This window comes from Cricetulus griseus, chromosome 2, assembly GCF_003668045.3.
Source record: "Cricetulus griseus strain 17A/GY chromosome 2, alternate assembly CriGri-PICRH-1.0, whole genome shotgun sequence".
In the NCBI taxonomy this organism is placed as follows: domain Eukaryota; kingdom Metazoa; phylum Chordata; class Mammalia; order Rodentia; family Cricetidae; genus Cricetulus; species Cricetulus griseus.
This window is the reverse complement of record NC_048595.1, coordinates 433246616-433263267: the sequence shown is the minus strand read 5'-3', so window position 1 is coordinate 433263267 and position 16652 is coordinate 433246616. Positions and strand designations below refer to the sequence as shown.

The 16652-nt window shown below is 38.8% G+C and overlaps 1 protein-coding gene across 3 annotated transcripts in view; it reads left to right on the top strand.

Annotated features, from left to right (window-relative positions):
- Positions 1 to 16652, top strand: part of Dock10 (dedicator of cytokinesis 10) — a 245931-nt gene that overhangs the window by 113778 nt on the left and 115501 nt on the right. For all 3 annotated transcript variants that reach the window (XM_027397356.2, XM_027397359.2, XM_027397357.2), the window contains exon 4: positions 16123 to 16205. In XM_027397356.2, the coding sequence (XP_027253157.1) occupies positions 16123 to 16205 (83 nt within the window). The remainder of the gene's footprint in view (positions 1 to 16122; positions 16206 to 16652) is intronic.

The window sequence follows — 16652 nt, the reverse complement described above, 5'->3', positions numbered from 1 at the left end:
AAGTTTCGCTGGGCCAACAGCTCCACAAGAATCCCCAGTTCCCACTTGTACCTGAAGTTGCGCCCAACACGCTGATGTCTGCAAAGTTCCCAGAGTGCTAAATAAAATAAGCTATGATAATATGTTAATGTTTCCAGTGCCTATGGTTCGGCTAGCAATGCTTTTGTGTGTAGCCACTGCCTGTGAGGAACTCAACTCCAAAGTTAATCATCTTGCTGTTTTGTGAAGTTTCAAAATTTGTTTGCTACTTCAAGGAAGTAAGTAGTACAAGTTTTCATAAACTAGGAAACAAATATGCAAATCAAAACAAAATGGAGAAATCATACTTCCTCTACATTACATGGTAAACAGACAAGGGAAACAAAATAGTGCCTGGGGCAGGTGATTGGTTAGCAAATGGGAAAGACAGCACCCAGAGGCCAACAGCAAAGACTATGCTGTCCAGTTTAGGAGAATGTTATTTAAGTTCTATTTCCCTTATTACATAAGAAATTCCACAAGAATCAAAATTTGAAATAAAAAACAAAAGTCACTAAAGTGTAGGAAGACATTTTTAAATGGAAACGGAAAAAAAAAGACAGATTTAACTCAGTAAAGTTTAAATTTCTGTATGACAAATGGTATCCTTAAGTAAAAAAGAAGTTCAAGTTATCACCTACAACTCTATGTATTTTCTAATATATGCACAATGCACATATATTCCTAATAGTCAAAATCCAACAAAAGTTTTAAAGATATTTTTTAGTTTGTTATGTACGTATGTGTGTCAAGTTACTATGCAGTATGAACGTGCAGGTGCCTGTGGAGACAGATAGAAGGCAACAGATGCCCAGGAAGTATGGAGTTCTATACAGTTGTAAAATGACTGAATGAGTGCTGGGAACCAAACCTGGGTCCTCTGCAGGAGCAATTAGCGCTCTTAACTACTGGGCCATCCAATATCCAGAATCCTACAAATTTCAATGGGAAAAAGGCAACCCAGGAGAATATAAGCAAATGCAGTCAGCCAAAGGGTATGTACTAGTGGTCATGGAAGCACAAATAGAAGCAGATGGTATATGTGATATCTGAAAGACAAAAAAATTAAGATGAAATTACTTTACCATGGCAACAGTATAGGGGAAAATGTCATTACAACAGTGGTCAAAGTACACCCATAGCTTTTGAAGTGCAACTCACAAATAACTTTAAAGTGTCATATATAAGTATGTACCCACATATAAAAATAAGCATAAATATATGTAGATATTATTATAAGCAATGCTGATTTGGAAAATTTGAAGTATCAACAGGTATTCTGTTTAAAACATTTTGTTAGCATACATATATATGTGTGTGTGTGTATATATTATAAGCCAATAAATGCATTTAAGAGCCAGACATGGTGGTACACACTATTAATCCCAGAACTCAGGAAGCAAAGGCTAGCTTGGTCTACAAAGCAATTTTCAGGATAGTCAAGATTACATAGAAGAAAGTCCAGTTTGAAAATCAAAAAGGAAAAAGAAAAAAAAATAAAATAAAAATTTTATGTGTGTGTGTGTGTGTGTGTGTGTGTGTGTGTGTATTTAAATAGTTTAGCTTTGATGTCTGATGCAATGCTCTGAATAAAACTAGTCACAGATTGTGAAATCTGATATCATTAAAGACATAAAACACATAAATACATACGTTAGTATGCATTCAAAATATTAGGTCTTATAGGGCAAAAGATATACATATAATATACATATGTGTGTATATGTGTGCATGTATGTATATATCCATCTTGTTATAGTATTAAAAGTGAATTTTTCAATTAAAAATATTTTGTGAGAAATTAATTAGAATTTATTTTTAAATAATGCCAGAATTGGAACCCAATCAAGTCTATGGCCAATGAACCCACATATCAAATCCCAATACCAATTCAAAACCTCCACCACCAACCTCTAATACCATTAAGCCTACACGTTTAATGTTATTGCCTGGAAACCAGATCTGTTCAGCACAGAAGAACCCCCATGAGTGTGGGGTTCCTCACAGTCAGAAGTTCCATGTGTGTCCAGAGACAGCTGCTGTACCACAGCTTCCAACATCATTCACTCTTGCAGTTCTCCGAGGTCACCTTCCATTGTCAACAGACTGACCACAAAATTTGCCTTTCTCTTGTTACTCTTCCTGTGGAGAAACTTCTTACCTTTGCTTTCATCCCACTTTAATTAGCAGGTTTCTCTCGCTTCTACTCTCAGCATCTCTCTTCTTCAAAGAGAATTCCTCCAAAGAAGGGAAACTTGGAAGAAATCATTTTATTTTCTGTTAAATTTTTCTGCATCATCTTCTGTAAAAAGGCCCCGTGTTCGGTTTGGGAGATGGCGATGAAACAGAGCCTGTGCTTTGCAGTCTGGGAAGCAGGAAAATCCTACTTACAAGTGTCCAGCATTAGCAATGCAGCATCAGTAGCCAGGACTGCCTGTGGGTGGCACATCAAAAGAAAAGAACTTAACAGAGAGCTGTCTGAGTTGGAGAAATGCCCCCAGAGAATTATGCTGGCAAAAAAGGCTTGACCTCAAATAGTAATGGCAGCCAATCATTATTGCCTACTTGCTTTGTGCCAGATATGCATCTAAATCATTCACTAATAATAATTACAAGCAGATGTTACAGCAAAGCAGCATCTTTTAAAGATGAGGAAACCATATCACAGAAAGGTTAAGAAACTGGAGCAGGTAGTGACCCCAGGCTACTGAGCCCAATCCCCTGGACTTTTGATTGACAATGCTAACTGCCAATCTGGTTTCCCTAGTATCCCCTGGAAGCAATCTGCCCTAGTGACTGTGCTGCAGACTCTGTCCAGGCAATTCTGGTATATAGTCAGTAGACTGCATATTTGGGAACACTGCTAGAGTTGCTGAAACCAGATAAAACTAGCACTGAAGGGGACTCAGACATTTTCACAGTTTTTGCGGAAGCTCATCTGTTTCACCGTGGTTGCTGCATTAAGCCTCCTTCTTGGTCCACCCTGTATTAAATTGCCCAGGGACTCCATGTGGTGGCAAGGACAAATGTCGTGGTTGCTAAGCAACAAAATGGAAAGAATCTAGTTTCAATACATCTGGCTCAATAGAAATCTTGAGTTCGCTCTCACATTACTCTATGGTGACAATTCTCAGCCTCTTGTCAAAGGCAGCAGGCATTCTTTTCCTTAGTCTTGAATGACTTCATATTGTTAAAGGGAATTAAATAAAATGAAGCGTGTCTCCCTTTTTCTACATTGTCTGTTTTAATATCCTCTTTGCATAGTAGAGTAAGCTTAGCTGTTTCCCACACAAAAGCATAGGCTCATTTCATATGTACAATAGTGCCAGTTATTTAAACATCCAGACACAGTTGAGCAAAAATGTACATGCAGGACTGTATTTGAGCATGCTATAACACAGGTATTACTAACTCATTTTACAGCTTCATCCCTACATGGTTAACTTGCCCATGTGCACAGAGAGGACAATACAACCTCTGCTACTCTGGCCCTGGACCCCAAATTCCTTGAAACCTTGTTCTTTTGTTTTGTTTTTGTTTCTGTTTATCCAGATAGGGTTTCTCTGTGGCTTTGGAGGCTGTCCTGGAACTAACTTAACTGTGTTCTTGTTAGTTCCACGTATAACAAAGAAACATGCCCTTTATTTTGACATGTCTCAGTTTCTCCATCTTTATATAGGACTACTGACCTAGTGATGTGATCCTGAAAATTACACTAGCAAAGGTATGGGAAACAAGAGCTTGGGAAGACTGTCTGTATCTGCTCCTCCAAACTACCTTTATATCTACTTCTATAACCACTAAAAAACACGTAACAATCAAGTGCTCCTGGGATACCATTCCTATTGGGGAACAGGGCAGTAAAAGAGTCTATGTATAGAATTCAGACTCCCTGAGCAAAACTTCTATAGTAAACTTTCTTTTTAAATATGCACCAAGGGATAATATGAAGTTGGAAGTTGAGCCCACTAATTAAAACTAAGCTGCTGGTTTATTCTCTCGTAACAACAGAAAATGAAGAAACAGCAGATTGAGTAATATGATGGCTCAAAAGAAAATAGGCCCTGGGAACACTTCAGATGAGTGGATGAGGAAAATACCGGCTAAGTACTAAGGTTTCAAGTTGCTTTGATACCAAAGCCTGTTCAGTTAATGGAACCTAACCTCTCTACAAGAGCAAAGGCAATGTAAAATAAGAAGAAAATAATGAAGTCAAGAATCCACATCTTACTTTGATCCTCGCATGCAATACTTAGGAACTAGAGTGTTACAGAAGCATATTTAAAAACAGAAGGAAATTTCTATATGTCTCTAGCTAGAGTGTTCCTAGACATAATATACATTGTCATTTTGTACTGTCTTTATGTGGTCAGTGCTGAGTTACCATGGACATATCCATATTTCATGCAGGGGTTCCAAGCTTAGAAATAGTGGAGTTTATGCCGGGCGTTGGTGGCGCACGCCTTTGATCCCAGCACTCGGGAGGCAGAGGCAGGCGGATCTCTGTGAGTTGGAGACCAGACTAGTCTACAAGAGCTAGTTCCAGGACAGCCTCCAAAGCCACAGAGAAACCCTGTCTCGAAAAACTAAAAAGAAGACAAAAAAGAAATAGTGGAGTTTTCCAGGAAGAGAAGGAAAATTTATTACTGAAGAGAAAATATGAATCATGTTTAAGGAAAGGAAACCTAAAGAAGCCACAGAAAATTTACAATAAAAGCCTAAAGACCTCAGTTTGAATTGAGGCACAGGAAATGTCATGCCATGGGGTGTTCTGTAGAAATCCAGTTCATCAAGGTATTACAAGTATTACATACACACACACACACACACACACACACACACACACACACACACACACACACACACACACACACACACACACAGAGACAGAGGGGGGAGAGAGAGACTTTAATTAGTGGACATCCACTCAACCATTTTAGGAAATACATTATGCACCATTTTCCAGATTTTTTTGACCATTGATAAAGCAATCTGTTTTCTCCTAGTACCTTGAGAATCACATCTGATAAACACTGGCCTCCTGCTGATCCAAAAAGATCATCCTGAACTAAGTTTTCAATCAAAATAGAAAACCCAACATTCAAACTTGTCTTTGGAGTATCTGCTAATGATGCAAAGGAGAATATTAAAACCTCCAAAGAGCAAATAAGTGGTCATTTCTTCTCATAACCAAATCTCAACTGTTAATTCTTAGTGTTAGTATCAAAATGTCTGCTTTTGTCCAAGGGTGTCTTGTTACTAGAACACAATTCCCAGAAAGCATCTGAGAAAGTTGTTCTGTGGACTCTCCCCATCAAGAAAACTGTGAGAATAAACAGGGCCATCTCTATGTTTAAAGACAATAATAATGACCAGAAAGGCTGGGTAAACTTTTTCAGATATTAAATATCTCCTCTGTACACTGTGTCCAATTAACAGGCTTTCTGTTCTCCTGAAAGTAAGTTTGGATTCAGGAACATAAATGCCTTTAATGCTAGCATTTGAGAGGCAGGCAGAGCTCTGTGAGTTTGAGGCCAGCCTGATCTACAAAGGGAATTCTAGGACAGCCAGAGCTATGCAGAGAAACCCTGTTTTGAAAAACAAAAACAAAAAAAGAAAAGAATTAAAGGAAAGAACTGACTTTTGTTCTAAAATATCAGCCTACAAAAAATAATTTACATTCCTAAAAACATTGAGAGATCTGTAATACTAAACCATAATACTAAAAACACTCAAAATGTTTTTTAAAAAACGCATATTATTTCTCAACAAAATTAGGGTTAATAAAAATATTGTTTGTCTGTGTGAGTTGTCTTTTACGGTTGATAGTTTTATTCATGAATGAGGTTCTTGGTTCCTGGATGAAGAACTTGCTGGAAGCTGAAAGACTTTTCATTTGGTGTATGCTTTCTAAAGGATGATTTATTAGTAAGGTTTATTTTACAGCCTTGAAATTTTAATGGAGATATTAGAAGTCTGTTTTCCATTTTTGGCCTGTTCTCATGTGCATGTGATGGTTATACTTCTATCACACATAGCTAGACCAAAAAGGAGTAGGATTCTCCAAAGCAAACTGTTAATGCCCTGTTACTAAGCACACAAAAGATGAAGGTAAATTAAATGCATTTAGAATTCAGTGATATCTGGGCAAAACATACCAGGAAAAGTGCTGATAAAATATTGGAAGCAAAATTGTCATGTTTCACCTTAATAACCTGAAGAAACTAACTTTCTGTTCACTAAAAGCTTTAGAACAATAGTCTTGGTAAATACAAAAAAAAAAAGGCCATTCTGATTGAAAATTGGCTTTTTCATCTGCACAGTAACCCCCTCCCATAGACTGTTCAGCCCTGGATAGAAATTCATATGGACCATTCAGAAACCTTGGAACATGAGACTATATATTCTCATTTTGGGTTGGAACCAAATCTTTCAGTCATGTTTACATGAGAAGAATGGTGGGATAATAAACATTGTCAAGGGTTTTTAACATCAGCTATTACTCATGTCCTAAAAAGTTACTGGGAAGGTCTTGCCAAGGGATTACAGTATGTATTTCTAGGCTAAGCCCAAATCTTGTTTATGGAAGTTCATCTGATTGCTTTAACAGAATGCATTTTTAAGAAAAGAAACCAGTATCTTGACTAAATTTCAAGTTATAATTAGCAGAGTTACTGAGGGACCCTTAGGGCTACTCTCAATTTTAAATAATGAGACAAAATGCAAAATGAAAACAAAATGGAAATGGCATTGATTTCTTTTGCTTGTCGTGGGTACATATGACATTCTGTTCACAATGAACATCCTGAGCCTGCATCCTTGCTTATATCAGATATCATGTAATATTTTTAAAAGCAGAATTGAAGTTCATTATGTGAAATTGTTCTGTGCTATCTGAAACTATGTCATGCTTATATCACATTGTTTGTGGTGTCTAAACTCATTTTGTTACTTCCAATCTGAGTGTTTACAAACTCTTTAGCTGTCAAGCTTGTTTTTATAAAGCAGAAATTAATTGTTGTGCATTAGGGGAACATACAGTGTGCATGATCCAACTGAAGAAGCCATTGTTCTCTTTGCTTTTTATCTTGTTTCTGTGCTATTCATGAATGAGGTGAGCACATGCCCTGCTTTGTAAGAACAATCCCTTGTTCTGTTGACTTGGCTAATGGCACCTGTGTTCCCACTGAAAAGTCTCATGTAGGCATTAAATTATTGAGTCATTCTTTCAATATGTAATTTGCCTCAATTCACTTAATTTCATAATGCTTTATTTCAACATTCATTCAATAGCCATGGCATGAATATAAAAAAATTGTATTTTACAAATGTAGAATTATTCAGTGAGGATGAAGAACCACAATGGGTACCTTTTACGGTTGCATTCATTTTTCTGAAAAAAAAAAAAAAACCTACTTGTGTGATTAAATAAACCTCCATAGCCAGAAGGGAAAATAATTTTATGACTAATAAGCCATTTGTTTATTACCTCTTTAGTGCTGTGTAGCCAGAATCTAATCATTAGCCCTTTGAAGAAGTTGACAAATTGTATTGCCAAACAGAAATTGCTAGTTCAGGAATTGTAACTTGATTTGAATTGATCCTGATGCTTCTCTGAAGAGGAAGAGAAAGCAGAAAATGAAATATTTTCTTTACACCACTTTAGGGTGACATCTGTAACTGCCCACTTTTCTAAAGTGTTTAAATTCTTTGCTTCGATCATTTTTAAAAGAAAAAGGCTATTCATTATTTTAGTTTGGATATAAAGGGTCCCACATGGGCTTATATGTTTGAAGAGTTGGGGCCCAGCGAGTATCACTGGATTGAGAGGTTACAGAACCCTTAAGAGGTGGACTGAGCTGGAGGAAATGGGTCAGTCACTCAGTGGGTGACAGGCATTGAGTATTGTATGCAGTCCATACTTGCAGAACTTTCTATGCTTCTTTGTTTATGGAGATGCATGCATACTGAGTTGTGCTCTCCCCACCTTGGTAGACTGTGGACTGTCAAACTGTAAGCCAAAATAGACCCTACCTCCCTTGAGTTTGCCTCTTCTCCTGTAATTGGTCACAGTGTGGAGACATATTGAATAGTCCCCAAAAGTAAAATCCTGTTTAAGAGTGGGTTCTGCTGTTTTAAAAATCTATGTATAGGGGCTGGAGAAATATCTCAATGGTAAAGAGCATTTGTTGATCTTGCAGAAGATCTGGGTTCAGTTTCCAGCACCCAAATGGCTGTACTTAACTATTTGTAAAACCCATTCAAGAGACTCTTTTCTGGCTTCTGCAGGCAACAGGCAAGTATATAGTACATAAGTAGGATTCAGGATCATATACATAAAATAAAGATGAAGGATGGAGAGGTGTTTCAGCAGTCAAGAGCACTGGGTCCTCTTACACAAGACTTATGGCCAGGTCCCAACACCCACACCAAAGCTAACAACTACTGGTAACTCAGTTCCAGGGGATCATCTGATGCCCTCTTCTGGCCTCCATGGGCACCACACACAAATGGTTTATATACACAAGCAAAATTCCCAATCACATAACATAAAATATTTGAAAAATAAATGAGTCTATAATGTGTATGAGACTGGGGCCTAGTGCCCTAGATGAGAGTAACCAGAACCAGGCTACATGATCACTTGTGATGGATTCTACCTGGTGAAGTGTTTCTTTACCTCATTTAGAATTACCTGTGGTATTTCTTATGCTATACATATGTTGACTACAACACCTCTACAGAGATTCCAAATTTGTGACATTCAAGTGAAACTCAGCGACCCCAAAGCAATCATGGGCATGTTTTATTAAACACTTGTCATAATGGTTAAAAGCCTTTGGCCTCATCAACTTTAGCTAGGATTTTTGTATCTAAACACAACACAGGCAGAAATGATGAAAATTGATACACATCAAACAGAGAGATAAATGGGAAAAAAATGTGTAGAAGGACATCTGAAAAACTTCACTAGCTCCACTAGCTCTTGCTCAGTCTTCTACTTTGAAGAACATGGTGCCAGCCTGCAAATGAATGGGGGTGGAGAGCTAGTGCTTTGACATGTGGCTAAGTACCAAGGGTGAGAAAGTCCAAAGGGAAAGTGGAAACCACTGCCTTGTTGTAACAGGTAAAACTATCCTGTGACTCTAGATTTCAGCTTTGCTTTTAGTCAAAGAGATGCTGTAGCCACAGCCGTAATAGTTTTTAATGATCATCTTAGAGTGACTGTGTGGGTTGCAACAAAGAATAGAGAGCGATTTTCTATGCATATCATTTGAAAGTGAAGTGCCATCACTGTGTAGAAGAGACGTGATGTGTTTGTAAAATGCACCAGCTTCCACAGCATCAGAGAAATTGCAGGTGGAGAAGGGGTCTCAAGAGACATCCAACCAATCCTCAGTTTTCACCTACCCACGACATAAGTGAAACCCAGCCAGTAACTGGAGAAGAAATAGGATGAAAACAGAATTCTTCAAGATCACTCCCCAAACTCTACTTACACAAACCAAGGAAAACAAGCTGTTATTGGCAATTGAAATGAACATGGGTTCAGATGGGATCAAACTGGAAGGAAGAATTTATTTTTTTAGCAGGTATTTGTGGAGTACTTTTCCGATGCTAAGTGTTGTATAAGAGTTATTGTATTTAGTCCTTGTGAAATCTGTATTATTTGGATCAATATAGAAACATAGAGTTACTAAACTACTCAGTTGAGATGCCTCAGATAATAAATGACAAAATGGCATTCAAAACCAGTCCTGTCAGAATATGGGACAGAAACAAAAATACCATCAAACTTTCAGAATTGTGGGCCAACAGTATGCAATGACCAAACAATTCAAACATTTGATGAATGGACTTTCAGAGCCGGACAAATCCATTGAATTTTTTTCTCTATCATGGGTGGCGGTGGGGGCGGGGGGACTTTTAAGTGAATAAACACATCTTCGACATCTTCTCCTTCTCCTGTCTCTCTGTCCTAATAAGTGAGGTTACTAAAACCTGTCAAGTGTTGATTAAGATGATGTGCACAGTGTCTAATAGCAAAATATCTGACAATTGTTGGCAGTGGAAGAGAGGAAAAGATGGAAGGAAGGGATGTAAAAGAGAGTGAGACAGACAGACAGACAGACAGACAGAGAGAGAGAGAGTCCATTGCTATTAACCAGTAAATTTGGTGAATAGCTCATCTTAGGGTCAGTTAAACCTATGGTCTATTGTGAACAGTGTGTGTAATACATATAAGTATACATATTTAGCGTAGTTCAAATAGCTACCCATAAGGAGAAAAAGTTGAGTGAATCCTGGATCTATGCATCTGTGTCCTACAAACACGCCCAGATCAGTTATAAAGCAGAAGTGTCTCACCCAGCTCAGAGTTCTGAGTGAACTTGAGATCCTAATAGGTAAAACTGCTGGAGCAAGATCATTGGCTGATTCTTTAAAAATTAGAAAATATTTAAATTACTTTGAGAATTCTGTCCTAAAGATAGTATCCAAAAGAGGTTATACTTTGAGGAAGGTTGAGAGGCAATAGGCAGGAAAATGTTTGCCAAGGAAGTCTTTGTCCATAATGGCACCAGTTTTGAAATGATCATTAAAAAAAAGTTGTTTTTCCCCCTCCACTAAGTCCACACTTTGTGCCCTCTTTCATTTATTCTGCCATAAAACAATAAGTCCAGCTTGTGCTGCCCATATACTCATGGGTGTGAAACCCACTGGGGTTTCAAGGGCCTACCAGGGACCACACTCTTTAAAAATAACTTTCCTTCCCCCAAAAACCATTAACTGAAGGAATGTAAGGAGCTCTGTAAGATCCGCCCTGTTTAAATCACATCGCCTTCTTTGTAAGATCCGCCCTGTTTAAATCACATCGCCTTCTTTGTAAGATCCGCCCTGTTTAAATCACATTGCCTTCTTTGTAAGATCCGCCCTGTTTAAATCACATTGCCCAGTCCCTTCCTCTACTGAGTTCCTTTGCACAACACCCCCAATCTCTTAACAAAAAAACATAATCTTTAATTTTTGTGTTTATTAACCAGTTTTTCACAGTGACCTCAATAAGAGGTGGATATTTTTCCTCTTGGATCACACATGAAATTCTCACCACATAGAACCACTTCAGGGTTGTATCAGGGCTTAATAGCATTTGTTAAATGTTACTGAATGAGTGACCTTCAAATCTAGGAGGCTTAGGTTAGCGAATCATGGTATGATATCTCATTCTTTTTATAAGTTGAATTTAGAAAACAAATGTAAATGGGGTACAGATATAGCTATGTGGTATTACTGTTGCCTAGCATGTTCAAGGTCAGGGGTTCAATCCCGCATACCATCAAAATAAAAAGAATAGTAAAGGAAAGAAAAAGAAAACAAAATAGAAACCAAATGTAAAGATCCTTGAAAACATATTAACTGAATAAAAGTAATATCCACGTACAAATTTAAACCTAGAGACAAACTAGACAAAACTGGACTAGAAAAAAATAATAAAACATGTTGTAGAGGAATGAAAACAGGGAGTGGGTGTCATGCTTTTATTTTCCATTTTAAAGCACATTTTGAGGGCTGTAGAGATGACTCAGATATTAAGAGTGCTCACAGCTCTTGCAGAGGACCAAAGTTTTGCTTCCAGAACACACATGACAGCTCACAACCTTCTGTCATTCTAGCTTCAGGCAATTCTGATATCCTCTTTGGCCTTCGAAGGCACCAGGCACATACATGATACACACATATCCAGGCAGGCAACACACTCAGACACATAAATTAAAGATAAATACATCTTAAAACACATTTTGTTCCACATGAAAATGATGACAGAATAGGAAGCAAAGAAAATAAAGGAAGAGAAATGATCACTACCCTGAGGGTCTGCGGGCTGGCTCAGCATGCTCTTGGCCTTTCTGAATGTTTAGCATTTCTGTCTATGACCAAGAAAGACCTTTCAGCCAGTACTATTAAGGCTCAGTTTTCTTCCTCTGCACTTTGCTAATATGGCTCTAGGAATGGCAAGTCTGTGTTGAATGTTAGCTAAGTACATAGTTTTGTTCAAACTTATTCAAGTCTTTCAGACCTCCTTAAAGATGGTTGCTGGGAGTTGAACTCAGGACTTCTGAAAGAGCAACCAATGCTCTTCACCTCTGAGCCACTTCTCCAGCCCCTCAGACCTCCTTACATTCACCTTTCTTACTGGAGTGTTTTTTAGAGAAGGAGAAAAGAATAATGTTTTTTGCCGGGTGTTGGTGATGCACGCCTTTAATCCCAGCACTCGGGAGGCAGAGGCAGGTGGATCTCTATGAGTTCAAGGCCAGCCTGGTCTACAGAGCAAGTGCCAGGATAGGCTCCAAAGCTACACAGAGAAACCCTGTCTCAAAAAACAAAACAAAACAAACAAAAAAAGAATGATGTTTTTCTTTTTTAAAATATATTTTTCTACATATGCTCAATGCATTTTTCATACTTCTCACTTAGCCCCCTAACTCCACCCAGACTCATGCCCCCCATACTTCCAACTTTGTGCCATCTTTCATTTATTCTGTCATAACCCACCAAATCCAGCTTGTGCTGCCCATATACTCATGGGTGTGAAACCCACTGGGGTTTCAAGGACCTACCAGGGACCACACCCTTTAAAAATGACTTTCCTTCCCCCCAAAACCATTAACTGTCAATTCCTCAACTAGCTGCTGATGGGGGAAGTCCTTCTGTGTATTTGTCTTATTGGTTAATGAATAAAACACTGTTGGCCAATAGGGAAGCAAAATAGGTAGGACTAGGAGAGGAGGATGATTCTGGGAAATGTAGGAAAGAGGGTCATTGACATGTGATCCCAGGAAAATAGGACACTAAGGCTGGTGTCCTTGGTAAGATAAGTCCTTATAAAATATATAGATTAATGGTTATGGTTGATACTTAAGACAGAGCTAGCAAATAAGAAATCCTAGTCATTGGCCAGCAGCATTGTACCTAATATAAATCTCTGTGTGTTATTTGGGGGCCCTAATGTCGTGGCAGAACTCAGGTGCCTGGTGGAAAGAGACATCATTACGAGCTGCAATTGCTCATGCAGCTGTACACTGGAATGTTGACTGGCTTGATATTGTGCAGGTCATGTTCAGGGCAACCACAGATGCTGTCGGTTTACAGGAACAGGATCCTATCATGCCTAGAAGATCCTGATTAGTTCAGTCCCCCTTGACCTCTGGCTATTACAATCTTCCTGCCCCTCCTCTGATCTCTGAGTTTGAGTGGAGAGAGTATGACATAGGTGTCCTATTTGTGTCTGAGGAGTTCACAAAAACTCATTCTCTTTACTCTGACTAGCTGTAAATTTCATTGTTAATGGATGTCCAAAGAATGCTCAAAGGATGTCCAAATCATTTATAAAGAACTTTCTATGATGAAGACTGAGAGTTGGGGTTTGTTGTTGTTGTTATTATTCATTTGCCTTTAAAAAATGGCAAATAGGACTCAGGAATTGGCTCAGTGGATAGAAGCACTTGTCATACAACCAGATTTTGAGTTCCAGAGCCCACCTGTAGAAAAAGAAAAAGCCAAATGCAGTGTGGACATCTGTAACCCTTGCACTCCTAAGGCAAGATGAAATGTAGAGACAGGAGAATCAGCCAGAAGCTCAAAGACCAGTTAGCCTGAAGTATCCCAAGAAATAAGAGAGATCCTGCCTTACCAAGGTAAAAGGAAAGAACCGTCTCCCAAAAACTATCCTCTAACCTCTAAAGGCATGCTGCAGCAAACACACACACACACACACACACACACACACACACACACACACACACATACACACACGTAAGTAAATTTTTCTTAAAATTAAAAGGCTGCCATGTAAAGACAAAATGTGCATATTTATGAAGTAATAGGATTTTACATGTATATGTTGTGTAACTTTCATGTCTGAGTCAATACCTCTTGCCTGAAAGTTTTGTTGGCATTTTGTGGAAACATTGAAAATCCTTTCCGTAGCTTTTTGAAATCACAGTACATGTAGTTATGAATGGTCGCCCTCCTGTGCCATGCCAGGCAGAAAGGTTTTACTCCTAGCTAACTGCAGTTCAGTACCCGCTGATCACCTTCCCCTTTCCTTCTGTCTCCCCAGCCTCCACTCTCCACCTCCCTTGGATCAGCGTTGTGTTGAAAGCCTTTGTTGGCACTGCACTCACGCCGCCAGCCTCCCACTCCTGCCTTTGTCCCAGTCTCTCTTGCTTTGTCCTTGGTTGCCAGTTTGTGCGTGGGCACTTCTCTGGAACAAATAAAGCTACTGAGCTGAGAGAAATCAGGACCAGAGAAACCTAGAACAGATAAGGTCCCCAAACGTGCCTCCCCTGTACATCTGAAGTTCCCTGCCTCGGACATCTTGATAGGTTCCTTGTCCAAATGGTTTCTTTTCAAACAAAGTTGTGGAGGATTCAGACAGGGAACAGAAAGACCCACATCAACCCCAGTCAAAGAGACTCAGTTCCTGGAGTTGTGGTCCTTTTCCATCCTGTTCCCTTGCTTTTCTTGCTCCCCTGTCGCAGTGGACTATACCTGTTTCCTTCTAATTCCATGGAAGCTATGCTCTCACTTGCCGGTTGGCAGACCTGTGTGATAATGTCTGTCTGTCTTATCCTTGATTACAAAGAGAGCCTCACAGGCCATTATTCCTCCAAGGTCAATAAATTCATGGTGCAAGAAGACATGATCTGCTTGTAATCCTTACAGACAGCTACTTAATTCTCAATATTGTGTCTCAATATTGTGTGTATTAAAATCTAGTTTGACATAATGAAGTCTCTACTGCAAATCCATAGTTATTACAATAAGCTACCTGGTATGCAAGTGATTAGAAAATATTTTATGTCCATAAGTAGTATGAATCAGTAGTACAGTCAGTAGAGTGTCTGGACCCAAGTACTGGGACTTGACTTCATGTCTTCAGTAACCATATGCAATTCTAGGCCTAGTGGAGTGTATCTGTAATCCTAAAACCGTGGGTGATGCCAGGCAGACAGAAACCCAAGTTCACTGACATGCTGGTCTTGCCTAGTTAGTGAGTTCCAGGTTCAGTATACCCTGTCTCAAAAGAAACGGTGGAGAATGGTAACCTTCAAATACACATCTGGCCTCCATATATGCAAGCACATATGTACACATATGCCCACAACACACAAATATAAAAAGTATAAAATAAATCTGAAGTGTTTATCTTATTACTCTTTATCAATAAAAACTCTTTGGAGTCAGCTATGTGGGTAAGAACCTGAGTGATCAGAGAAGTGGCCAAGAAGCTAGCTACCAGTGACCTCTTCTCTCTCTCCTTCCTCCATCTAAAAGGCCAAGAATCTTTCTAAACCCCTCCCTACTACTTCCTGCGTCTCTCTATATGTCATTGGTCCTCCAAAATCTCTATGGCTAATTTTGGCCAACTTGTAGCTAGCCCTGCCCTCTGATTCAAAGTAAGCTTTATTGCCAGTCTCGGGAGTGTCAGGGTGCAAATAAAATATTCCACAACGTCAATCATCACATAATTCATTAGCTTCGTTTTCAACATAATTCCCAGTGATCTTTTATTAACATTCTGAAAAACTCAGAATAATCATGACAAAGTTTTGAGATGAAGCTGAAAAGCCAGCTACAGGCTGGGCCAACAAGGGTGGTAATATTAGAGGAGCAGAAGAAATAGTAGTTCAGTTGAGAAAGAAGAGTGAGAAAAAAAAGAGGCTAAAATCATGACAGGACTAGACACAAATAAAAATATCCTTCATGACTATGAACCGTCAAATGAAGGGCCAGATGATACGAAACGCTCCAGAACATGTGGAAAGCTAAATATGTGCTCTGTCTGATTCAACGGTGATATGTTTGGCTTCCTGGTGATGAGGTGAAACAGAATAACTGTGTTAAACAGTTCCTCTTCCAGGAGTCTGGAGAGAGTTCCATGACATTGGAGGATGTCTGATGATTACGAAGGCCAGGACTCTTATCTACCTTCAAGTGGCTAACATAGCCACCTCTGCGCCTGCCTGATATCATGAGAATGTTTGGCCAGCACAGCTGACTTTTAATGACAAGTTTTATAACTATCTTTTTTGTTTGTTTCAGGCTTGTAAATTCTACAGTTCCCAGTGGTATGTGGTAAACTACAAATACGAACAGTATTCTGGAGACATACGACAGTTACCCCGGTAAGAATGTGTCATCTATTTATTCTAAAGACTATGTGGGCTTTTTTGTATATGTTAAAAAAATCACTGCTTTGCAAGCTCCAGCATTGTTTATGAACACAAATGTGTTTATTTTGTGTCGAGGTACATTTTGCAAAATTTATGACTCAAGATACAGAACATTTTGATCGACAACATAATAGTTCTGTTGTTATAATAAGAGTTTGGAATGAGACTCTGTCTTCTCTAATTTGATGCCTCATTGCAGTTTGAGCATTTGCTTATCCTTGAATCATTCATCGATGGGCTGTCTTTTCAATGATGGCACTGGGAAAGGCTAACATGGATCAGAGGACTTCTGACCAAATCCCATATAGCACTGATACCCACCACTTGCTTTATGTACTTTTACTGTAGGATGTCAAAAAACATGCAAATGGATTCTCCAGAAGGGCATATATCTAAAAA